Source organism: Salvelinus namaycush, unplaced genomic scaffold, assembly GCF_016432855.1.
Source record: "Salvelinus namaycush isolate Seneca unplaced genomic scaffold, SaNama_1.0 Scaffold11, whole genome shotgun sequence".
Taxonomy (NCBI): Eukaryota; Metazoa; Chordata; class Actinopteri; order Salmoniformes; family Salmonidae; genus Salvelinus; species Salvelinus namaycush.
Window position 1 is genome coordinate 179,963 of NW_024057786.1, and position 27,673 is coordinate 207,635.

Sequence of the window (27,673 nt, forward strand, 5' to 3'; positions counted from 1 at the left end):
TGTGTCTTTAACTTGTAAATGTATTGTGTGGAGGTGAGCTAGTGGTGTGGCTGATAGAATAGAATGAAAAGGGAGGAGGGGAGGAAGAGGGGAGGAGTGAAGGGCTGTTCAAGAAACCAGATGAGGAAGAGGAAGATGTTCAGGGGAATTACTGTCTCTGTTCCAAATGGTTCCCTATTCCCTACGTAGTGCACTACAGTGCTTCTGACCAGGTCTAAAGTAGTGTTCTACGTAGGGAATAGGGTGTAGATTTATTACAATATCATGCTTTAGTGTTTGGCACAACAATATATTAGATCTCCACCCCCCCACTTCCTGTCTGTCATCCCCCAGTTCTGTTAAGACTTCCTCTCATTGAACTGGGCCTCATTCTAAATGGTCACTTTGTATTGATAGTCCATACTGGGCTTTGCTATGGTTCTACATACAGTACCTGTATTGATAGTCCATACTGGACTTTACTATGGTTCTACATACAGTACCTGTATTGATAGTCCATACTGGTCTTTACTATGGTTCTACATACAGTACCTGTATTGATAGTCCAGACTGGGCTTTACTATGGTTCTACATACAGTACCTGTATTGATAGTCCATACTGGTCTTTACTATGGTTCTACATACAGTACCTGTATTGATAGTCCAGACTGGGCTTTACTATGGTTCTACATACAGTACCTGTATTGATAGTCCATACTGGTCTTTACTATGGTTCTACATACAGTACCTGTATTGATAGTCCAAACTGGGCTTTACTATGGTTCTACATACAGTACCTGTATTGATAGTCCATACTGGTCTTTACTATGGTTCTACATACAGTACCTGTATTGATAGTCCATACTGGGCTTTACTATGGTTCTACATACAGTATTTGTATTGATTTTTTATTATAGTTTTTATTTTACCTTTATTTAACACAACATTAAACAACACTATAAACACACATACAGTACAACAATTACATATTACATTAACAACAAAAAAATCTTGACAAAAAACAGCTGGCCTAAAAACAATTACAATCTTCTATGATATATACAGTACATCGATCAAGTGTTTAAACTTCAATGAAACTAGATCATCACATTTTAAAATGTTCAGGAGAGAATTCCAGGACCACGGAGCTGAGTAACTAAAACTATTTCTACCATGACCTGTTCTAATGTTTGGTTCTGTTAGAAGCAAATCAGAATGGGACTGTAATTGATATTTATTTACTGACCTGACTAAAAAAGAACAGATAAAATGGCATTTTACCCAACATGGCCTTATAAATCAGTGTCTACCAGTGTTTAAGACTACTCAAGGTCAATGACGACCAGCCAACAGCGCTGTAGAGATCACAATGATGTGTTAGACGTTTCTGATTGGTAATGAACCTGAGGGCTGCATGATACACTGAATCAAGTGCTCTCAGGGTAGTGGCTGAGGGCTGCATGATACACTGAATCAAGTGCTCTCAGGGTAGTGGCTGAGGGCTGCATGATACACTGAATCAAGTGCTCTCAGGGTAGTGGCTGAGGGCTGCATGATACACTGAATCAAGTGCTCTCAGGGTAGTGGCTGAGGGCTGCATGATACACTGAATCAAGTGCTCTCAGGGTAGTGGCTGAGGGCTGCATGATACACTGAATCAAGTGCTCTCAGGGTAGTGGCTGAGGGCTGCATGATACACTGAATCAAGTGCTCTCAGGGTAGTGGCTGAGGGCTGCATGATACACTGAATCAAGTGCTCTCAGGGTAGTGGCTGAGGGCTGCATGATACACTGAATCAAGTGCTCTCAGGGTAGTGGCTGAGGGCTGCATGATACACTGAATCAAGTGCTCTCAGGGTAGTGGCTGAGGGCTGCATGATACACTGAATCAAGTGCTCTCAGGGTAGTGGCTGAGGGCTGCATGATACACTGAATCAAGTGCTCTCAGGGTAGTGGCTGAGGGCTGCATGATACACTGAATCAAGTGCTCTCAGGGTAGTGGCTGAGGGCTGCATGATACACTGAATCAAGTGCTCTCAGGGTAGTGGCTGAGGGCTGCATGATACACTGAATCAAGTGCTCTCAGGGTAGTGGCTGAGGGCTGCATGATACACTGAATCAAGGGGTCTCAGGGTAGTGGCTGAGGGCTGCATGATACACTGAATCAAGTGCTCTCAGGGTAGTGGCTGAGGGCTGCATGATACACTGAATCAAGTGCTCTCAGGGTAGTGGCTGAGGGCTGCATGATACACTGAATCAAGGGGTCTCAGGGTAGTGGCTGAGGGCTGCATGATACACTGAATCAAGTGCTCTCAGGGTAGTGGCTGAGGGCTGCATGATACACTGAATCAAGGGGTCTCAGGGTAGTGGCTGAGGGCTGCATGATACACTGAATCAAGGGGTCTCAGGGTAGTGGCTGAGGGCTGCATGATACACTGAATCAAGTGCTCTCAGGGTAGTGGCTGAGGGCTGCATGATACACTGAATCAAGGGGTCTCAGGGTAGTGGCTGAGGGCTGCATGATACACTGAATCAAGTGCTCTCAGGGTAGTGGCTGAGGCCTGCATATATATAACATCACTAAAATCTAAAACCTCCAGTAATGTACATCGTACCAGCTCCTTCCTGGCCTCCAGAGAAAAACAAGCCTTATGCCGATAATAAAAACCTATTTTCAGCTTGAGCTTCCTTATCAAGTTCTCTACATGAACAGTGAAGCTCAGCTTGTCATCAACCCAGACACCCAAATATAGGTACACTTTGACCTGCTCTATAGTATGTCCAGACAATGTAGCAATGACATGATTAGTAACATGCCTGGTATATGAAATCCAGAACCAGCTTCAAATCATACAGATTCTGTTGTATGATGTTAAATGCTCTTTGGGCATTTTCAAAAGCTAAAGATAAACTACTACCACTTGAATAAAGAACAGTATCAGCTTAAAAATGAACATCCGCTGTTTCATTAAGATCCCCAATGTTGTTGATATACAAAATGAACATCCGCTGTTTCATTAAGATCCCCAATGTTGTTGATATACAAAATGAACATCCGCTGTTTCATTAAGATCCCCAATGTTGTTGATATACAAAATGAACTTCCACTGTTTCATTAAGATCCCCAATGTTGTTGATATACAAAATGAACATCCGCTGTTTCATTAAGATCCCCAATGTTGTTGATATACAAAATGAACATCCGCTGTTTCAATGAGATCCCCAATGTTGTTGATATACAAAATGAACATCCGCTGTTTCATTAAGATCCCCAATGTTGTTGATATACAAAATGAACATCCGCTGTTTCAATGAGATCCCCAATGTTGTTGATATACAAAATGAACATCCGCTGTTTCATTAAGATCCCCAATGTTGTTGATATACAAAATGAACATCTGCTGTTTCATTAAGATCCCCAATGTTGTTGATATACAAAATGAACATCCGCTGTTTCATTAAGATCCCCAATGTTGTTGATATACAAAATGAACATCCGCTGTTTCAATAAGATCCCCAATGTTGTTGATATACAAAAGGAACAACAGTGGTCCCAAAATAGAACCTTGCGGAACACCTGAGCACAACTCTATGGACCAAGATTTACAACCATCTGCCATTACACATTGTGTACGATTTGATAGGTCATTTATAAACCAGTCTAGATCATGACCTGTAATTCCACAACATTTTAACCTTTGCACTAACACAGCATGGTCCACGGTGTCAAATGCATTCGACAAATCAATAAAGACAGACACACTTGTTGTCAAGAGCACAGTGGATGTCATTTAAAACCTTCAATGTTGCTGAAACAGTGCTGTGGCCAGACCTAAAACCTGACTGCATCCATTTAAAATGTTGTTTTCTTGGAGGTAGGCCTTCAGCTCCCTACTAACTAAGGACTCCAGTACCTTTGACAGTACAGACGATGTTGATATGGGTCGATAGTTGTCAAGTAGCGAAGGATCTCCACCTTTCAGGAGATGCAGCACAAAAGCAGATTTACATAACTTGGGGATTTCCTTCACGTCAAGCGTGAGGTTAGAAATATGGGGGAGAGCAATGATGTCTGCAGCCAGGTGTAGGAAGCGGGGGTCTAGTTCATCAGGGACAGGGGATTTTGTTCTATCATTTTATTTCAGGGCTTTACGCACTTCTGAAACAGAGAAGGATGAGAAGGAGAACCTGGTGAAGGAATGCACAGGGGTGTCAGGGATGAGAAGGAGAACCTGGTGAAGGAGTGCACAGGGGTGTCAGGGATGAGAAGGAGAACCTGGTGAAGGAGTGTACAGGGGTGTCAGGGATGAGAAGGGGAACCTGGTGAAGGAGTGTACAGGGGTGTCAGGGATGAGAAGGAGAACCTGGTGAAGGAGAGCACAGGGGTGTCAGGGATGAGAAGGAGAACCTGGTGAAGGAGTGCACAGGGGTGTCAGGGATGAGAAGGAGAACCTGGTGAAGGAGTGCACAGGGGTGTCAGGGATGAGAAGGAGAACCTGGAGAAGGAGTGTACAGGGGTGTCAGGGATGAGAAGGAGAACCTGGTGAAGGAGTGCACAGGGGTGTCAGGGATGAGAAGGAGAACTTGGTGAAGGAGGGCACAGGGGTGTCAGGGATGAGAAGGAGAACCTGGTGAAGGAGGGCACAGGGGTGTCAGGGATGAGAAGGAGAACCTGGTGAAGGAGTGCACAGGGGTGTCAGGGATGAGAAGGAGAACCTGGTGAAGGAGTGCACAGGTGTGTCAGGGATGAGAAGGAGAACCTGTTGAAGGAGTGCACAAGGGTGTCAGGGATGAGAAGGAGAACCTGGTGAAGGAGTGCACAGGGGTGTCAGGGATGAGAAGGAGAACCTGGTGAAGGAGTGTACAGGGGTGTCAGGGAGGAGAAGGAGAACCTGGTGAAGGAGTGTACAGGGGTCTCAGGGATGAGAAGGAGAACCTGGTGAATGAGTGCACAGGGGTCTCAGGTAAATTCACAGGGGGGGTTTAACATTTTTAAATAAACTGCCTGCATCTATAAAATGCTGATTCAAGGCTTTCAGAATGGAGCTTCTCTCAGTTACAACCGAGTGTCGACCAACAATAGTTTGGGAAGCTGTGAATCTTCTGTTCACTCCAAACCTTTCACTACTTGTCAAAATGTGAAGGGATTATTTAAATGATCTGAAGCAGATTTCAGGTAGTGGTCTGCTTTCACTTTTCAGATCATAATGATCTGTAGTAGATTTCAGGTAGTGGTCTGCTTTCACTTTTCAGATCATAATGATCTGTAGTAGATTTCAGGTAGTGGTCTGCTTTCACTTTTCAGATCATAATGATCTGTAGTAGATTTCAGGGAGTGGTCTGCTTTCACTTTTCAGATCATAATGATCTGTAGTAGATTTCAGGGAGTGGTCTGCTTTCACTTTTCAGATCATAATGATCTGTAGTAGATTTCAGGTAGTGGTCTGCTTTCACTTTTCAGATCATAAGGATCTGTAGTAGATTTCAGGGAGTGGTCTGCTTTCACTTTTCAGATCATAATGATCTGTAGTAGATTTCAGGTAGTGGTCTGCTTTCACTTTTCAGATCATAAGGATCTGTAGTAGATTTCAGGGAGTGGTCTGCTTTCACTTTTCAGATCATAGTGATCTGTAGTAGATTTCAGGGAGTGGTCTGCTTTCACTTTTCAGATCATAATGATCTGTAGTAGATTTCAGGTAGTGGTCTGCTTTCACTTTTCAGATCATAATGATCTGTAGTAGATTTCAGGGAGTGGTCTGCTTTCACTTTTCAGATCATAATGATCTGTAGTAGATTTCAGGTAGTGGTCTGCTTTCACCTTTCAGATCATAATGATCTGTAGTAGATTTCAGGGAGTGGTCTGCTTTCACTTTTCAGATCATAATGATCTGTAGTAGATTTCAGGTAGTGGTCTGCTTTCACTTTTCAGATCATAATGATCTGTAGTAGATTTCAGGGAGTGGTCTGCTTTCACTTTTCAGATCATAATGATCTGTAGTAGATTTCAGGGAGTGGTCTGCTTTCACTTTTCAGATCATAATGATCTGTAGTAGATTTCAGGGAGTGGTCTGCTTTCACTTTTCAGATCATAATGATCTGTAGTATATTTCAGGTAGTGGTCTGCTTTCACTTTTCAGATCATAATGATCTGTAGTAGATTTCAGGGAGTGGTCTGCTTTCACTTTTCAGATCATAATGATCTGTAGTAGATTTCAGGTAGTGGTCTGCTTTCACTTTTCAGATCATAATGATCTGTAGTAGATTTCAGGGAGTGGTCTGCTTTCACTTTTCAGATCATAATGATCTGTAGTAGATTTCAGGGAGTGGTCTGCTTTCACTTTTCAGATCATAATGATCTGTAGTAGATTTCAGGTAGTGGTCTGCTTTCACTTTTCAGATCATAAGGATCTGTAGTAGATTTCAGGGAGTGGTCTGCTTTCACTTTTCAGATCATAGTGATCTGTAGTAGATTTCAGGGAGTGGTCTGCTTTCACTTTTCAGATCATAATGATCTGTAGTAGATTTCAGGTAGTGGTCTGCTTTCACTTTTCAGATCATAATGATCTGTAGTAGATTTCAGGGAGTGGTCTGCTTTCACTTTTCAGATCATAATGATCTGTAGTAGATTTCAGGTAGTGGTCTGCTTTCACCTTTCAGATCATAATGATCTGTAGTATATTTCAGGTAGTGGTCTGCTTTCACTTTTCAGATCAAAGCCACACCCATATTTCGAAGACATTTAAAAGCCATCCAATCATCCGCTGAACCAGACCCTCTTGCTTTAACCCACATAGCATTTTGTTCCCTCATGATTTTAGTAAGTTCCTCAGTAAACCAGGGCTTCTCTCTGCCCTTAATCCTGAATGTATTTAAAGGGGCCTATTGCATACATCCTGGAATGCATTGTGGAAGTAAGAAAAGGCTAATTCAACATCAGGGATTAATTCCATTCTATTCAATGCTGGATACATCATGTAAAACACCTGGAGTATCAAACAGCTTCCGGTGTCTTTTCATAATGACACGTGGACAATGCTCAGGAATTTGACCATCTCTCACACAGGCAAGAGCACAGTGATCACTTATGTCATTTGCAGAAATACCAGAAGCATTAAAACGATGAGGAGTATTGGTTAAGATCAAATCAATCAAAGAGGATTTCAGAGGATCCTTTATATTGAACCTCGTGTTGACAATCTGAGTGAGATTATAGGTACTGTATAGAATTTAGAGATGATCAGAGCTAGATGTTAACCATCCTCATTCAGATCACCCATCAGGACAAAGTCAGAGTTGACATGCTGTGATAATCTGAAAATACAATCCAGAGAACCAGCAGTAGCAGATGGTCTATAACAACAAGATACAACAATATTTAAACAGGAGCAGATGGTCAATAACAACAAGATACAACAATATTTAAACAGGAGCAGATGGTCTATAACAACAAGACACAACAATATTTAAACAGGAGCAGATGGTCTGTAACAACAAGATACAACAATATTTAAACAGGAGCAGATGGTCTATAACAACAAGATACAACAATATTTAAACAGGAGCAGATGGTCAATAACAACAAGACACAACAATATTTAAACAGGAGCAGATGGTCAATAACAACAAGATACAACAATATTTAAACAGGAGCAGATGGTCTATAACAACAAGATACAACAATATTTAAACAGGAGCAGATGGTCTATAACAACAAGATACAACAATATTTAAACAGGAGCAGATGGTCTATAACAACAAGATACAACAATATTTAAACAGGAGCAGATGGTCTATAACAACAAGATACAACAATATTTAAACAGGAGCAGATGGTCAATAACAACAAGATACAAGACACAACAATATTTAAACAGGAGCAGATGGTCTATAACAACAAGATACAACAATATTTAAACAGGAGCAGATGGTCAATAACAACAAGATACAACAATATTTAAACAGGAGCAGATGGTCTATAACAACAAGATACAACAATATTTAAACAGGAGCAGATGGTCTATAACAACAAGATACAACAATATTTAAACAGTAGCAGATGGTCAATAACAACAAGATACAACAATATTTAAACAGGAGCAGATGGTCTATAACAACAAGACACAACAATATTTAAACAGGAGCAGATGGTCTATAACAACAAGACACAACAATATTTAAACAGGAGCAGATGGTCAATAACAACAAGATACAACAATATTTAAACAGGAGCAGATGGTCTATAACAACAAGATACAACAATATTTAAACAGTAGCAGATGGTCAATAACAACAAGATACAACAATATTTAAACAGGAGCAGATGGTCTATAACAACAAGACACAACAATATTTAAACAGGAGCAGATGGTCTATAACAACAAGACACAACAATATTTAAACCGTAGCAGATGGTCAATAACAACAAGATACAACAATATTTAAACAGGAGCAGATGGTCTATAACAACAAGACACAACAATATTTAAACAGGAGCAGATGGTCAATAACAACAAGACACAACAATATTTAAACCGTAGCAGATGGTCAATAACAACAAGATACAACAATATTTAAACAGGAGCAGATGGTCTATAACAACAAGATACAACAATATTTAACCAGGAGCAGATGGTCTATAACAACAAGATACAACAATATTTAAACAGTAGCAGATGGTCAATAACAACAAGATACAACAATATTTAAACAGGAGCAGATGGTCTATAACAACAAGATACAACAATATTTAAACAGGAGCAGATGGTCAATAACAACAAGATACAACAATATTTAACCAGGAGCAGATGGTCTATAACAACAAGATACAACAATATTTAAACAGTAGCAGATGGTCAATAACAACAAGATACAACAATATTTAAACAGGAGCAGATGGTCAATAACAACAAGACACAACAATATTTAACCAGGAGCAGATGGTCAATAACAACAAGACACAACAATATTTAACCAGGAGCAGATGGTCAATAACAACAATATTTAAACAGGAGCAGATGGTCTATAACAACAAGATACAACAATATTTAAACAGGAGCAGATGGTCAATAACAACAAGACACAACAATATTTATACAGGAGCAGATGGTCAATAACAACAAGATACAACAATATTTAAACAGGAGCAGATGGTCAATAACAACAAGATACAACAATATTTAAACAGAGCAGATGGTCAATGCCCCCTGCTGGAGACTGGAGCACACTGCAGTCCCTTTCAGGTCCATAGGGTTTTACTGCCCCCTGCTGGAGACTGGAGCACACTGCAGTCCCTTTCAGGTCTATAGGGGTTTACTGCCCCCTGCTGGAGACTGGAGCACACTGCAGTCCCTGGCTTTCTTTGTGCAGCCGGATGATGAGGCCCTCATCAATACAGGTACTGTATGTAGAACCATAGTAAAGCCCAGTATGGACAATCAATACAGGTACTGTATGTAGAACCATAGTAAAGCCCAGTATGGACTATCAATACAGATACTGTATGTAGAACCATAGTAAAGACCAGTATGGACTATCAATACAGGTACTGTATGTAGAACCATAGTAAAGACCAGTATGGACTATCAATACAGGTACTGTATGTAGAACCATAGTAAAGCCCAGTATGGACTATCAATACAGGTACTGTATGTAGAACCATAGTAAAGCCCAGTATGGACTATCAATACAGGTACTGTATGTAGAACCATAGTAAAGACCAGTATGGACTATCAATACAGATACTGTATGTAGAACCATAGTAAAGCCCAGTATGGACTATCAATACAGATACTGTATGTAGAACCATAGTAAAGACCAGTATGGACTATCAATACAGGTACTGTATGTAGAACCATAGTAAAGACCAGTATGGACTATCAATACAGATACTGTATGTAGAACCATAGTAAAGCCCAGTATGGACTATCAATACAAAGTGACCATTTAGAATGAGGCCCAGTTCAATGAGAGGAAGTCTTAACAGAACTGGGGGATGACAGACAGGAAGTGGGGGGGTGGAGATCTAATATATTGTTGTGCCAAACACTAAAGCATGATATTGTAATAAATCTACACCCTATTCCCTACGTAGAACACTACTTTAGACCTGGTCAGAAGCACCGTAGTGCACTACGTAGGGAATAGGGAACCATTTGGAACAGAGACAGTAATTCCCCTGAACATCTTCCTCTTCCTCATCTGGTTTCTTGAACAGCCCTTCACTCCTCCCCTCTTCCTCCCCTCCTCCCTTTTCATTCTATTCTATCAGCCACACCACTAGCTCACCTCCACACAATACATTTACAAGTTAAAGACACACCTTGGAATAAATAACAAAGGAAAACTATTACTAGATGAAGTTTAGTGTTTTTTATTATTTCCCATCACCATAAATCATATTTAATCACTGAACAGTAGCAGACCTAACTTCATCTGTTCCTGACTCTGGATAGTGGATTAAAAAGACCATCAATCTCCAATGATATTAAAGTACTATTCTGAACATTACTGATATACTGAGTGGCAAGTCAAGATATCTGCTGGTTTTATTGTTTGGTCAATAGCACCACCTGCTGGACAGGTTTAATGTTGCTGGACTGAGCAGTACGGGAGGATGAAAGATGACACATTTAGGGACGGTTTCCTGGACATCTACATTGAACATACTTTTTAGTCCAGGACTAGGATTAATCTGTGTCTGGGAAACCAGTCCATATAGTTTAGTAGAAAGTAAGTGATACCAGCTTGTAGTGGGCTGACTAGTCCTGAATTGTCCTTTAGTTCCTGGACCATTTTCCATGCAGCTCCAGGTGACAGAGAACACATCAATTAGGACCAACAAGCTGATCAATGATACTGAGGAGAATTACATAGAGACAGAGAACCAACTGAGAAAACATAGCAATGGTTCTGAATGACAACCAATATACATCAACACCAGACATCATGATTCATGGAAATATACAAGATTAAAACATTGTATTGAATTTTAATTAATAACAAATCAGTTTACAGTTATCAGCTCAGCAGAACTCCAGCACCATAGTGGTAAATATCCAATCCAAAACCCAGGATAGAGGGTCTGAGTGAATGTGGTCTGGACTCTGTGGAGGAGGGTCATTGTGTCAGAGACACTGTAGAAGGACAGAGTACCTGCCTTGTGATCCAGGTACACTCCTACTCTGGAGGACTGAGGGCCTGATACTTTAGTCTCAACATTATTGTGTCTGAAACAATAACCACCACTATAGTACTGTAAACTCCAGGACTTGTTATTGAATCCAAAGTCTTCTAGTTTCTCTCTCAGTTCAGACACAGTCTTACTCACATCTCCAAAGTACTGAAGAGGACGGACAACGATGCTGGGTAAGTCTGAAGATACACTGATACTGGAGAGAGACTTGTAACTCTGGAGAGAGAGAGATAGAGAGAGACAGAGAGAGAGAGCCAGAGAGAGAGCGAGGGACAGCGAGGGACAGCGAGGGACAGAGGGAGAGCGAGGGACAGAGGGAGAGCGAGGGACAGAGGGAGAGCGAGGGACAGAGGGAGAGCAAGAGAGAGGGACAGAGGGAGAGCGAGGGACAGCGATGGACAGAGGGAGAGAGAGAGAGGGAGAGAGAGAGAGGGACAGAAAGAGAGAGGGACAGAAAGAGAGAGAGGGACAGACAGAGAGGGACAGACAGAGAGAGGGACAGAGATGGACAAAGACGGACAGAGGTAGGGGAAAGAGAGAGAGATAAAGAGACAGAGGGACAGAGAGAAGGACAGAGACAGAGGGAGAGATAGGGACAGACAGAGAGAGAGAGAGGGACAGACAGAGAGAGAGAGGGACAGACAGAGAGAGAGAGAGAGAGGGACAGAGAGAGAGAGAGGGACAGACAGAGAGAGACAGACAGACAGAGAGAGAGAGAGGGACGGACAGAGAGAGAGAGAGGGACGGACAGAGAGAGAGAGAGGGACAAACAGAGAGAGAGAGAGAGGGACGGACAGAGAGAGAGAGGGACAGACAGAGAGAGAGAGGGACAGACAGAGAGACAGAGAGGGACAGACAGAGAGAGAGAGAGGGACGGACAGAGAGAGAGAGAGGGACGGACAGAGAGAGAGAGGGACAAACAGAGAGAGAGAGAGGGACGGACAGAGAGAGAGAGAGGGACGGACAGAGAGAGAGAGAGGGACGGACAGAGACAGAGAGGGACAGACAGAGAGAGAGAGAGGGACAAACAGAGAGAGAGAGAGAGGGACGGACAGAGAGAGAGAGAGGGACGGACAGAGAGAGAGAGAGGGACGGACAGAGAGAGAGAGAGGGACGGACAGAGAGAGAGAGAGAGGGACGGACAGAGAGAGAGAGAGAGAGAGGGACGGACAGAGAGAGAGAGAGAGAGAGGGACGGACAGAGAGAGAGAGAGAGGGACGGACAGAGAGAGAGAGAGAGGGACGGACAGAGAGAGAGTTAGGGACGGACAGAGAGAGAGAGAGGGACGGACAGAGAGAGAGAGAGGGACGGACAGAGAGAGAGAGAGGGACGGACAGAGAGAGGGACGGACAGAGAGAGAGAGGAAGAGACAGGGACAGAGAGACAGACAGGACAACATAATGATGTAGATGAATAGTTTCACATGAAGTTCATTTCATATCACATGTAACAAGACAGTTTAGTTACCTGGAGGAAATGGATGTGATCCTCTGTGTGTGAGAGCTGCTCCAGCTCAGTGCTTCTCTTCCTCAGCTCAGCTATCTCCTGCTTCAGTTGCTCCAGGAGTCCTTCAGCTTGACTCACTTGAGCCTTCTCTTGGGCTCTGATCAGCTCCTTCACCTCAGAGCTCCTTCTCTCAATGGAGCGGATCAGCTCAGTAAAGATCTGATCACTGTCCTCCACTGCTGTCTGTGCAGAGCGCTGTTGAGAGAGAGAGAGAGAGAGAGAGAGAGACAGAGACAGAGAGAGACATTGTTACAACACTGTATATATTTAATATGACACTTGTAATGTCTTTATTGTTTTGAAACTTCTGTATGTGTAATGTTTACTGTTAATTCGTTTTGTTTGTTTCACTTTTGTGTATTGTCTACCTCACTTGCTTTGGCAATGTTAACACATGTTTCCCATGACAATAAAGCCCCTTGAATTGAATTGAATTGAATTGAGAGAGAGAGAGAGCAGGGTGGCAGCGTTCTGACTCAATGAGGTGCAGAGGCTACTGTACTGTACCTGTCTCTCACTTGCTTTGGCAATGTTAACACATGTTTCCCATGCCAATAAAGCCCCTTGAATTGAATTGAATTGAATTGAGAGAGAGAGGGGCAGAGAGACAGAGAGACAGAGAGAGACATAGAGAGCGAGAGAGACAGTAGGTACAGTAGCCTCTGCTCTCTCCTCCCTCCTGGACAGGCAGGTACATAACACCTCTTGGTCCTGCTCTACTCTCCTCCCTCCTGGACAGACAGGTACAGAACACCTCTTGGTCCTGCTCTACTCTCCTCCTTCCTGGACAGGCAGGTACAGAACACCTCTTGGTCCTGCTCTACTCTCCTCCCTCCTGGACAGACAGGTACAGAACACCTCTTGGTCCTGCTCTACTCTCCTCCCTCCTGGACAGACAGGTACAGAACACCTCTTGGTCCTGCTCTACTCTCCTCCCTCCTGGACAGGCAGGTACAGAACACCTCTTGGTCCTGCTCTACTCTCCTCCCTCCTGGACAGGCAGGTACAGAACACCTCTTGGTCCTGCTCTACTCTCCTCCCTCCTGGCCAGACAGGTACAGAACACCTCTTGGTCCTGCTCTACTCTCCTCCCTCCTGGCCAGACAGGTACAGAACACCTCTTGGTCCTGCTCTACTCTCCTCCCTCCTGGACAGGCAGGTACAGAACACCTCTTGGTCCTGCTCTACTCTCCTCCCTCCTGGCCAGACAGGTACAGAACACCTCTTGGTCCTGCTCTACTCTCCTCCCTCCTGGACAGGCAGGTACAGAACACCTCTTGGTCCTGCTCTACTCTCCTCCCTCCTGGACAGACAGGTACAGAACACCTCTTGGTCCTGCTCTACTCTCCTCCCTCCTGGACAGACAGGTACAGAACACCTCTTGGTCCTGCTCTACTCTCCTCCCTCCTGGACAGACAGGTACAGAACACCTCTTGGTCCTGCTCTACTCTCCTCCCTCCTGGACAGGCAGGTACAGAACACCTCTTGGTCCTGCTCTACTCTCCTCCCTCCTGGACAGACAGGTACAGAACACCTCTTGGTCCTGCTCTACTCTCCTCCCTCCTGGACAGGCAGGTACAGAACACCTCTTGGTCCTGCTCTACTCTCCTCCCTCCTGGACAGACAGGTACAGAACACCTCTTGGTCCTGCTCTACTCTCCTCCCTCCTGGACAGACAGGTACAGAACACCTCTTGGTCCTGCTCTACTCTCCTCCCTCCTGGACAGACAGGTACAGAACACCTCTTGGTCCTGCTCTCCTCTCCTCCCTCCTGGACAGACAGGTACAGAACACCTCTTGGTCCTGCTCTACTCTCCTCCCTCCTGGTACCCCCTCCAGTAGCCTGCCCCGTAGCAGAGCTAGACCCAGCCTCTGCCCCCTGAGTCCTAGTAGGCTGGACAATAGAACGAGTCCAAACGGCCAAAGAACGTTGTCTGAGCTGGAACACTAGCGAGGCCATAGCAAATGAATTGAAACGAACCTTCACAGAGCCTCTTCTGACTGGAATGATCCTTAGAATTACATTTCCCCTAAATGGCACCAAAAAATGTCTCCCTTTTTATTTGACCACTAAAACCTGTTCTTAGGACGGAACTGGAAAATAACAACTTGTCCCCCCTCCTGGACCGCTTGGTGTTCAGTAGCAGACTAGGTGAAAAATCTGTAAATCGCCTTTTTTAGGCAGATTTAGGCACTTAACCCAAGTGGCTCTGGATAAGAGTGTCTGCTAAATGACTCACATGGAAACTTAAATACAAAGTTAACTAGATATCATTTGTGTCATTTATAGCCTGGTACAGATAGTAAAACTACATTAAATACAACGTTAACTAGATATCATTTGTGTCATTTATAGCCTGGTACAGATAGTAAAACTACATTAAATACAACGTTATCTAGATATCATCTGTGTCATTTATAGCCTGGTACAGATAGTAAAACTACATTAAATACAACGTTATCTAGATATCATCTGTGTCATTTATAGCCTGGTACAGATAGTAAAACTACATTAAATACAACGTTAACTAGATATCATCTGTCTCATTTATAGCCTGGTACAGATAGTACAACTACATTAAATACAACGTTATCTAGATTTCATCGCCACATAACTTATTTGGAATTTAAAAGACACCGTTAACGTTACCGTTAGCTAGCTAACAACGTCTGTTACACTGTAACTTACCGGCAGCCTCACATAAAAACGTATTGGTTAACAAAGCTTTGATTATGACCAAAGTCTATAGTAGTGAAAAGTCTCTCTCTCTATTGTAACTTACCACAAATTGCCATCATAGCCTATCTACATGAATGTGTCCTGTCAGAGTCTTTCCTCTCCGTTAACCGTTAGCTAGCAGTCTCGAGCCACAGCTGACGTTGACCACAATGAGCTACAAGTAGGACTGACGTCACTACCGGTGCAGCAGCCTCTGCAGCAGCAGCCTCCCCCGGGTCCTAGTGCCCGCCCGGTAACACGGTTAAGATGCGATGGAACGGTTGACGGGAAAACAACAAATCACAGAGAAAATATATTGACTGATATATTGAATTGTTTAGGGTAGCTTTAGCTTTGGCTTTAATAAATTCAGAAAATACTTGAAAACCAAAATAAAAAAGAATAGTAGCCCTCCTCAGGAACCACAAAACCCTCACAGACCAACTTCTTCTTCTATGATATAATGGCGGTCCACAAACCAACGTTAAAGGTGCATGGCGCCACCTACTGTGCTGGAGTGTGTCCAATCACGGTTTACAACATTTCTAAATCCTCCTACCTAACTCAGAACTTCAGAGAAAATAAAAAAGAGTCCTACTAACTTCTAATAGACCCTCCCCCGTCCCCCAACCCCGTCCAACCTCAATGACCCTACACTTCAATCTTTCCCTCTCTTCAACATCCTTACAACAATATAACAACACATGCTCCACCGTTTCATTGACCATACCCTCCAGACACAAACCATTCACATGCTGCCAACCAGATGTAAGGACCAGTTCAATGTACAATGTCCTAAACACAATCGAGTAAACACCACCTCTTCCTTCCTAATCTGACCTTTGAATCTTGGTCCACCGACCTTTAGAGGACATATAAATGTCCCTTGTTCTCAGAGTCCCATCTCTTCTGCCACACATCTATCAAAATGTCTCTGATCTTACATTTGGCCTCACCTCTACCCAGTGGAACATTAATATCAATTATATCTTGTTTCAAAGCTCTTTTAATAACTGGTCTACAATTTAATTTCCTTCCACACCTGAATGTGCTGGGACCCAGCAGAATCTCCCTACTACACCCATTCTCTCATTTCTCCATAATAACATTGATACCTACGACTGTCCAACCAAAACCACTGCCTTGTCTACTAGTATATTCCCAACAGTCATCTAGAACAGTAGCAGTGGGATGCTCAACCTCACAGCCTTTCAACCCAATAAGCTAATGACAATTTATTACACCGTATATCCAAAGGCATCTCACCTGCCTCCACTAGTAAGACACATACAGATGTTGATTTAAATGCACCAATACATATCCTTAAAGCTATATACTGGATTCTGTCCAGCTTCTGAAGACAAGTCTTTGCTGCTGTTCCATAAACTATACACCTGTAATCAATTGTTGTCCTGATCAGAGCTCTATAAATATCCATCAACGATTGTCTGTCAGCACCCCATTCATAACCAGAGACCCACACAACCAACTACCACGAAAGTGATGGAATGAGAGAGAGAGAGACATCGTTACAACACTGTACATAGACATAATATAACGTTTCTTATTTTTTGGAGTTTAACGGCGGTTGGCATCCAATATGTTGCATTACCGCCCCCAACTGGACTATAATATAAATCTATTTTACTTTGTGATACAAAATGGGAAAAGGGGAAATTATAATAATACTAAGTAACACCCTTCCAACTAACCCTACACTCATTAAAAACCCACTACCCCATTCCACTACTTTGACCCTATCTGCTCCTGCACCATGCCAACTAACCCTACACTCATTAAAAACCTGCTACCCCATTCCACTACTTTGACCCTATCTGCTCCTGCACCATGCCAACTAACCCTACACTCATTAAAAACCCACTACCCCATTCCACTACTTTGACCCTATCTGCTCCTGCACCATGACAACTAACCCTACACTCATTAAAAACCCACTACCCCATTCCACTACTTTGACCCTATCTGCTCCTGCACCATGACAACGACCTGGGAGGACAGGACACCACCACTCAACACACCCTGTAACTCTTCTGAAGTCAAATCTCATATGACCAAATAGTTCTCTGGTTCTGAACTCTTCACCACACCTTCTACCTCACTTAACTCTCCCTCATTCATTTCCATTTCACCTCCAGAACTTAGTCTGGCGCACGACTCACTCTGTTTGCACTTGAATTATAACATTTGAAATGTCTCGATTCTTTTGAAAATAAATGTTGAGTAATGTTTACTGTTCATTCATGATTGTTTATTATCTACTTCACTTATTTGGCATAGTAAAGATATGTTTCCCAAGCCAATAAAGATCTTTGAATTGAATAGAGAGAGAGCTCCATGTTAATGTATAGGGGACATGAGTCAGTCATGGTTACTCATGGTTATGTGATGAGGTAGCCCCGCCTGCTACTTCTAAATCAGTGTCGGTCCAATAGGGAATGTCTGTCACGTTCCTGACCTTATTTTCCCTTGTTTTGTATTTATTTAGTATGGTCAGGGCGTGAGTTGGGGTGGGTTGTCTATGTGTGATTTTCTATGTTGGGGTTTTGTGTTCGGCCTGGTGTGATTCTCAATCAGAGGCAGCTGTCAATCGTTGTCAATCGTCGAGAATCATACTTAGGCAGCCGGGGTTTCACGTGTTGTTTGTGGGTGTTTGTATTTCGTGTCAGTGTTCGTGCCTGTTGTTCGGTTAGATTATCTTTTTTTTAATTGTTTTATTTTATTTTGTTTCGTGTTGGACATGGACACTTTCCACTCTGCGTTTTGGTCCGATCCCTACACCTCCTCTTCTGACGAAGAGGAGGAAATCTGCCGTAAAAAATGTCCTCCTGGTGTAATGGTCAAGATGTTAGTTTCTCCCACGGTAGACCTGGGTTCATATCCCGTCAGTTACATTAAGCAGTCTATTCTCTGAAAGGAGCCCAGACAGCCTGTTCCCAACAGTGGGGTCAGTGGGATCGGATAGGGACCCCTCACTCTCTCTGATTGGAGGAGAGAAGTGAAATGGTGTCTCCCCTCTGGTCAACAATACTCACCTTGAAAGACTCCACAGCCTGTTGGAGCTCCTTCAGCTCCTTCTCTCTCTCCTGGAATCTCTGCTGGACCTTCTGCTGACTCATCCCCAGCTGCCTCTGTGGAGAATCACTCTTCAATGAGCTATCAAGCTTTATTAGTCCAGTAGATCAATAGTATAGTAATGTGACATAGGACCCATAGAGTGGAAGGTCTACAATCCTGAGGAAGTTCCTTTACAACATTATATTATGTTGCTATGTGAATGATTATAGTTTTTTTGGTAGGCCTACATGTATCAAGGGGTTGAGACTGAACTTTGGACTCATAAAAGGCCATTCAGAATGATAATAGTGTTTGACTTTAGAAAATGGTGATACATTTGGAGAATCTGGGTTAACATATCTATATACTCAAGGTTTGTGTTCATATTTGTGGATCCATTTCATTTGAATTCTCTCATATTCAAACAGCCTTAGTTCCTACTGTATCTTTAATTTTTTGTTTGTCAGACTGTCACCTTCAAGTTGTTCTGGTCTTACCTGTTTCTCAGTCCTCTCTGCAGCAGCTGACACTGTATCATGGCCTTTATGTTCATCCATTGTACACAGCATACAGATACACTGCTGATCGGTACGACAGTAAACCTCCAGCAGTTTGTCATGATGAGAGCAGATCTTCTCCTGTAGTTGTGTGGTGGCTTTGACCAGCTTGTGCTTCATCAAAGCAGGAGATTCATAGTGAGATTGGAGGTGAGTCTCACAGTAAGAGGCCATACACACCAGACAGGACATGAGGGCTTTCTGCTTTCTGGTCCCAGTGCAGACATCACACGCCACATCTCCAGGTCCAGCATAGCACAGGGCAGGAGGGGGAGCAGCCTGGAGTCCTGTCTTCTTCAGTTTCTCCACCATCTCAGCCAACAAGTTATTCTTCCTCAGATTAGGCCTTGGAGTGAAGGTCTCTCTGCACTGAGGACAGCTATAGACCCCTTTCAGAACATCCTGATCCCAGCAGCCCTCAATACAGCTTCTACAGTAATTGTGTCCACAGGGGATGGTGACCGGTTCTTTCAGTAGATCTAGACAGACAGAACAACAGAACTGGTCCTGGTCCAGCAGAACTCCCTGCTGAGCCATTTGGACGGTTGTTCACTCTCACACAGACAGATGAGACAGAGACTCAGATCAGTTTCGTTTCCACAGAAGAGAGTTTTTGGGAGGTATGGACTTTCTGGTTCTGCCAGATAGGTGAGTTTAGAGAGAGGGAGGGGTTAGAGAGAGGGAGGAGTTAGAGGGAGGGAGAGAGAGAAATGCATGCAACGTCGAGAAGGAGACAAAGATTTTAGTTCCTAGGTTAAATTATAGTTCCTGGTTACATTTTATTTAATCAATTTTAGAAAAAGACTGTAATGTAACCAAATGTGGAAAAAGTCAAGGTGTCTGAATAACTTCTGAATGCCCTGTAATGCCGTCTACAGTGCCTTGTGAAAGTATTCACCCCCCTTGGCATTTTTCCTATTTTGTTACCTTACAACCTGGAATTAAAATAGATTTTTGGGGGGTTTGTATCATTTGACTTACACAACATGCCTACCACTTTGAAGATGCAAATTGTTTTTTATTGTGAAACAAACAAGAAATAAGAGAAAAAAACAGTAAACTGGAGCGTGCATAACTATTCACCCCCCAAAGTCAATTCTTTGTAGATCCACCTTTTGCTGCAATTACAGCTGCAAGTCTCTGGGTTATGTCTCTATAAGCTTGGCACATCTAGCCACTGGGATTTTCTCCCATGTTTCAAGGCAAAACTTCTCCAGCTCCTTCAAGTTGGATGGGTTCCGCTGGTGTACAGCAATCTTTAAGTCATACCACAGATTCTCAATTGGATTGAGGTCTGGGCTTTGACTAGGCCATTCCAAGACATTTAGATGCCTCCTCTTAAACCACTCGAGTCTTGCTTTAGCAGTATGCTTGGGTCATTGTCCTGCTGGAAGGTGAACCTCCGTCCCAGTCTCAAATCTCTGGAAGACTGAAACAGGTTTCCCTCAAGAATTTCCCTGTATTTAGCACCATCCATCATTTCTTCAATTCTGACCAGTTTCCCAGTCCCTCCCAATAAAAAACATCCCCACAGCATGATGCTGCCACCACCATGCTTCACTGTGGGGATGGTGTTCTCGGGGTAACTAGAGGTGTTGGGTCTGTGCCAGACATAGCGTTTTCCTCGATGGCCAGAGTGATCATGATGACCAGAGTACATTCTACCATATGTTCGGGGAGTCTCCCACATGCCGTTTGGCAAACATCAAACGTGTTTGCCTATTTTATTATTAAGCAATGGCATTTTTCTGGCCACTCTTCCGTAAAGCCCAGCTCTGTGAAGTGTACGGCTTAAAAATGGTCCTATGGACAGATACTCCAATCTCCGACGTGGAGCTTTGCAGCTCCTTCAGGGTTATCTTTGGTCTCTTTGTTGCTTCTCTGATTAACGCCCTCCTTGCCTGGTCCGTGAGTTTTGGTGGGCGGCCCTCTCTTGGCAGGTTTGTTGTGGTGCCATATTCTTTCAATTTTATAATAATGGATTTAATGGTGCTCCATGGGATCTTCAAAGTTTCTGATATTATTTCATAACCCAACCCTGATCTGTACTTCTCCACTACTTTGTCCCTGACCTGTATGGAGAGCTCCTTGGTCTTCATTGTGCTGCTTGCTTGGTGGTGCCCCTTGCTTAGTGGTGTTGCAGACTCTGGGGCCTTTCAGAACAGGTGTATATACTAAGATCATGTGACAGATCATGTGATACTTAGATTGCACACAGGTGGACTTTATTTAACTAATTATGTGACTTCTGAAGGTAATTGGTTGCACCAGATCTTATTTAGGGGCTTCATAGCAAAGGGGATGAATACATGTGATCTCACCACTTTTCCATGTTTTATTTTTTAGATTTTTTTTAAACAAGTAATTTCTTTCATTTCACTTCACCAATTTGGACTATTTTGTGGCCAAATAAAAATCCATTTAAATTACAGGTTATAAGGCAACAAAATAGGAAAAATGCCAAGGGGGGTGAATACTTTTGCAAGGCACTGTATTACAGCGCTTTGGTCCACTATGCTTTATGCCATAAATAAACTGTTAAATACCCGGGAAAGACGTGAGTCTGAATGCATATGGGGATACTAAGATTCTATGGCATTCATTGGCTGAGCTACAACCTTCTATTGCCGAGGAGACAAAACATACACTTTGCTTGGAAAGTAATCTAATTCTGTCGCTATCAGTTGATGGAGCTATTAACTTCCTGTAAAATAGAATATGTTTAACCCCAGTCAGCTTTTAGGGAAACACTTGTGACCGTCTCTAGTTGGGTTAAGCCACGGAAGTTAAAGCTTAAATATTACTGTATTGTTCTGCCCACTCTGTCTGGGGTGGAAAGGTAGGCCCACTCTGTCTGGGGTGGAAAGGTAGGCCCACTCTGTCTGGGGTGGAAAGGTAGACCCACTCTGTCTGGGGTGGAAAGGTAGGCCTACTCTGTCTGGGGTGGAAAGGTAGGCCTACTCTGTCTGGGGTGGAAAGATAGGCACACTCTGTCTGGGGTGGAAAGGTAGGCCTACTCTGTCTGGGGTGGAAAGGTAGGTCTACTCTGTCTGGGGTGGAAAGGTAGATCTACTCTGTCTGGGGTGGAAAGGTAGGCCTACTCTGTCTGGGGTGGAAAGGTAGGCCTACTCTCTTTGGGGTGGACAGGTAGGCAGAGATTCCTTGATGCCCTTCCAGACTCCCTCTGCCTACCCAAGGACGTCAGAGGACAAAAATCAGTTAACCACCTAACTGAGGAACTCAATTTAACCTTGCGCAATACCCTAGATGCAGTTGCACCCCTAAAAACTAAAAACATTTGTCATAAGAAACTAGCTCCCTGGTATACATAAAATACCCGAGCTCTGAAGCAAGCTTCCAGAAAATTAGAACGAAAATGGCGCCACACCAAACTGGAGTCTTCCGACTAGTTTGGGAAGACAGTACCGTGCAGTATCGAAGAGCCCTCACTGCTGCTCGATCATCCTATTTTTCCAACTTAATTGAGGAAAATAAGAACAATCCGAAATTTATTTTGGATCCTGTCGCAAAGCTAACTAAAAAGCAGCATTCCCCAAGAGAGGATGGCTTTCACTTCAGCAGTAATAAATTCATGAACTTCTTTGAGGAAAAGATCATGATCATTAGAAAGCAAATTACGGACTCCTCTTTAAATCTGTGTATATCTCCAAAGGTCAGTTGTCCTGAGTCTGCACAACTCTGCCAAGACCTAGGATCAAGAGAGACACTCAAGTGTTTTAGTACTATATCTCTTGACACAATGATGAAAATAATCATGGCCTCTAAACCTTCAAGCTGCATGCTGGACCCTATTACAACTAAACTACTGAAAGAGCTGCTCTCACGCCCCGGCCATAGAGAGGCTTTTATTCTCTATTTTGGTTAGGCCAGGGTGTGTAAATACGTCACAACCCCCCCTTGGGTTGTAACATGGCAGAGATCTTTGTGGGCTATACTCGGCCTTGTCTCAGGATGGTAAGTTGGTGGTTGAAGGTATCACATTAGTGGTGTGGGGGCTGTGCTTTGGCAATGTGGTTGGGGTTATATCCTGCCTGTTTGGCCCTGTCCGGGGTTATCATCGGATGGGGCCACAGTGTCTCCTGACCCCTCCTGTCTCAGCCTCCAGTAATTATGCTGCAGTAGTTTATGTGTCGGGGGGCTAGGGTCAGTCTGTTATATCTGGAGTACTTCTCCTGTCTTATCCGGTGTCCTGTGTGAATTTAAGTATGCTCTCTCTAATTCTCTTTTTCTTTCTTTTTTCTCTCTCTCTCTCGGAGGACCTGAGCCCTAGGACCATGCCTCAGGACTACCTGGCATGATGACTCCTTGCTGTCCCCAGTCCACCTGGCCGTGCTGCTGCTCCAGTATCAACTGTTCTGCCTGTGGCTGTTTCACCTTGTGGGCTGATTTATAGGTTAGTCAGATAAATCATTGATGTGACTTAGGGGGAGTAGAGATGATATACCTGAAATATTTCCCCTGAGGGGCAAGAAGGTATGTAACACAGATAAGAGGAGAGATGTCTTCCACTGTTATGTTCTCACCACAACCTGCTGTTCCACATTCTCACACACATTCCTCACTGCTGCAGACCTTAGCCTGAGTCCATTCTCACACACATTCCTCACTGCTGCAGACCTTAGCCTGAGTCCCAGTCTATTTGTTTCATCATGCCAACTCCTTGTCACTCATGGTGATGCCAAATGTTTGGCTTGACAACGACAGCAATAGAGTTGGCAAGAACACAAATCTATGACCAGGCTACAGACACCTGGGATTATTCCTGTAGTCACCTCACACTGAACCACAAACACACACACTAACCCAGTACCTGTATTCTCCTCTGTCTAGGATCAGTAACCCACACTAACCCACTACCTGTATCCCCTCTGTCTAGGATCAGTAACCCACACTAACCCACTACCTGTATGTCTCCTCTGTCTAGGATCAGTAACCCACACTAACCCACTACCTGTATGTCTCCTCTGTCTAGGATCAGTAACCCACACTAACCCACTACCTGTATGTCCCCTCTGTCTAGGATCAGTAACCCACTACCTGTATGTCTCCTCTGTCTAGGATCAGTAACCCACACTAACCCACTACCTGTATGTCTCCTCTGTCTAGGATCAGTAACCCACACTAACCCACTACCTGTATGTCTCCTCTGTCTAGGATCAGTAACCCACACTAACCCACTACCTGTATGTCTCCTCTGTCTAGGATCAGTAACCCACACTAACCCACTACCTGTATGTCTCCTCTGTCTAGGATCAGTAACACACACTAACCCACTACCTGTATGTCTCCTCTGTCTAGGATCAGTAACCCACACTAACCCACTACCTGTATGTCTCCTCTGTCTAGGATCAGTAACCCACTACCTGTATGTCTCCTCTGTCTAGGATCAGTAACCCACACTAACCCACTACCTGTATGTCTCCTCTCTCTAGGATCAGTAACCCACTACCTGTATGTCTCCTCTGTCTAGGATCAGTAACCCACACTAACCCACTACCTGTATGTCTCCTCTGTCTAGGATCAGTAACCCACACTAACACACTACCTGTATGTCTCCTCTGTCTAGGATCAGTAACACACACAAACCCACTACCTGTATGTCTCCTCTGTCTAGGATCAGTAATCCACACTAACCCACTACCTGTATGTCTCCTCTGTCTAGGATCAGTAACCCACTACCTGTATGTCCCCTCTGTCTAGGATCAGTAACCCACACTAACCCACTACCTCTATGTCTCCTCTGTCTAGGATCAGTAATCCACACTAACCCACTACCTGTATGTCTCCTCTGTCTAGGATCAGTAACCCACACTAACCCACTACCTGTATGTCTGTCTAGGATCAGTAACCCACACTAACCCACTACCTGTATGTCTCCTCTGTCTAGGATCAGTAACCCACACTAACCCACTACCTGTATGTCTCCTCTGTCTAGGATCAGTAACCCACACTAACCCACTACCTGTATGTCTCCTCTGTCTAGGATCAGTAACCCACACTAACCCACCACCTGTATGTCTCCTCTGTCTAGGATCAGTAATCCACTACCTGTATGTCCCCTCTGTCTAGGATCAGTAACACACACTAACCCACTACCTGTATGTCTCCTCTGTCTAGGATCAGTAACCCACACTAACCCACTACCTGTATGTCTCCTCTGTCTAGGATCAGTAACCCACTACCTGTATGTCTCCTCTGTCTAGGATCAGTAACACACACTAACCCACTACCTGTATGTCTCCTCTGTCTAGGATCAGTAACCCACTACCTGTATGTCTCCTCTGTCTAGGATCAGTAACCCACTACCTGTATGTCCCCTCTGTCTAGGATCAGTAACCCACACTAACCCACCACCTGTATGTCTCCTCTGTCTAGGATCAGTAACACACACTAACCCACTACCTGTATGTCTCCTCTGTCTAGGATCAGTAACACACACTAACCCACTACCTGTATGTCCCCTCTGTCTAGGATCAGTAACCCACACTAACCCACTACCTGTATGTCTCCTCTGTCTAGGATCAGTAACCCACACTAACCCACTACCGGTATGTCTCCTCTGTCTAGGATCAGTAACCCACTACCTGTATGTCTCCTCTGTCTTGGATCAGTAACCCACACTAACCCACTACCTGTATGTCTCCTCTGTCTAGGATCAGTAACCCACACTAACCCCCTACCTGTATATCTCCTTTGTCTAGGATCAGTAACCCACTACCTGTATGTCTCCTCTGTCTAGGATCAGTAACCCACACTAACCCACTACCTGTATGTCTCCTCTGTCTAGGATCAGTAACCCACACTAACCCACTACCTGTATGTCTCCTCTGTCTAGGATCAGTAACCCACTACCTGTATGTCTCATCTGTATAGGATCAGTAATCCACACTAACCCACTACCTGTATGTCTCCTCTGTCTAGGATCAGTAACCCACTACCTGTATGTCCCCTCTGTCTAGGATCAGTAACCCACACTAACCCACTACCTCTATGTCTCCTCTGTCTAGGATCAGTAATCCACACTAACCCACTACCTGTATGTCTCCTCTGTCTAGGATCAGTAACCCACACTAACCCACTACCTGTATGTCTGTCTAGGATCAGTAACCCACACTAACCCACTACCTGTATGTCTGTCTAGGATCAGTAACCCATACTAACCCACTACCTGTATGTCTCCTCTGTCTAGGATCAGTAACCCACACTAACCCACTACCTGTATGTCTCCTATGTCTAGGATCAGTAACCCACACTAACCCACCACCTGTATGTCTCCTCTGTCTAGGATCAGTAATCCACTACCTGTATGTCCCCTCTGTCTAGGATCAGTAACACACACTAACCCACTACCTGTATGTCTCCTCTGTCTAGGATCAGTAACCCACACTAACCCACTACCTGTATGTCTCCTCTGTCTCGGATCAGTAACCCACTACCTGTATGTCTCCTCTGTCTAGGATCAGTAACACACACTAACCCACTACCTGTATGTCTCCTCTGTCTAGGATCAGTAACCCACTACCTGTATGTCCCCTCTGTCTAGGATCAGTAACCCACACTAACCCACCACCTGTATGTCTCCTCTGTCTAGGATCAGTAACACACACTAACCCACTACCTGTATGTCTCCTCTGTCTAGGATCAGTAACACACACTAACCCACTACCTGTATGTCCCCTCTGTCTAGGATCAGTAACCCACACTAACCCACTACCTGTATGTCTCCTCTGTCTAGGATCAGTAACCCACACTAACCCACTACCGGTATGTCTCCTCTGTCTAGGATCAGTAACCCACTACCTGTATGTCTCCTCTGTCTTGGATCAGTAACCCACACTAACCCACTACCTGTATGTCTCCTCTGTCTAGGATCAGTAACCCACACTAACCCCCTACCTGTATATCTCCTTTGTCTAGGATCAGTAACCCACTACCTGTATGTCTCCTCTGTCTAGGATCAGTAACCCACACTAACCCACTACCTGTATGTCTCCTCTGTCTAGGATCAGTAACCCACACTAACCCACTACCTGTATGTCTCCTCTGTCTAGGATCAGTAACCCACTACCTGTATGTCTCCTCTGTATAGGATCAGTAATCCACACTAACCCACTACCTGTATGTCTCCTCTGTCTAGGATCAGTAACCCACTACCTGTATGTCCCCTCTGTCTAGGATCAGTAACCCACACTAACCCACTACCTCTATGTCTCCTCTGTCTAGGATCAGTAATCCACACTAACCCACTACCTGTATGTCTCCTCTGTCTAGGATCAGTAACCCACACTAACCCACTACCTGTATGTCTGTCTAAGATCAGTAACCCACACTAACCCACTACCTGTATGTCTGTCTAGGATCAGTAACCCATACTAACCCACTACCTGTATGTCTCCTCTGTCTAGGATCAGTAACCCACACTAACCCACTACCTGTATGTCTCCTATGTCTAGGATCAGTAACCCACACTAACCCACCACCTGTATGTCTCCTCTGTCTAGGATCAGTAATCCACTACCTGTATGTCCCCTCTGTCTAGGATCAGTAACACACACTAACCCACTACCTGTATGTCTCCTCTGTCTAGGATCAGTAACCCACACTAACCCACTACCTGTATGTCTCC

General features: G+C 44.0%; 1 protein-coding gene across 1 annotated transcript; it reads right to left on the minus strand.

Moving 5' to 3' along the window:
- Positions 1-10,823: 10,823 nt before the first annotated feature.
- LOC120035700 (E3 ubiquitin/ISG15 ligase TRIM25-like) lies at positions 10,824-19,563 on the minus strand. Its single transcript, XM_038982262.1, has 5 exons — positions 18,967-19,563; positions 18,448-18,543; positions 12,637-12,870; positions 11,158-11,385; positions 10,824-10,832 (listed from the first exon to the last, which is right to left on the minus strand). The coding sequence occupies exons 1-5, from the start codon at positions 19,561-19,563 to the stop codon at positions 10,824-10,826; spliced, it is 1,164 nt and encodes a 387-aa protein (XP_038838190.1).
- Positions 19,564-27,673: the final 8,110 nt, after the last annotated feature.

Coding starts and splice junctions, on each gene's coding strand:
- LOC120035700 (XM_038982262.1), bottom strand. CDS start 19,563: ATGGCTCAGCAGGGAGTTCTGCTGGACCAGGACCAGTTCTGTTGTTCT. Junction 18,544..18,966: donor CAGAGAGGACTGAGAAACAG/GTAAGACCAGAA, acceptor GATTCTCCACAG/AGGCAGCTGGGGATGAGTCA. Junction 12,871..18,447: donor AGGCTGTGGAGTCTTTCAAG/GTGAGTATTGTT, acceptor CTCTCTCAACAG/CGCTCTGCACAGACAGCAGT.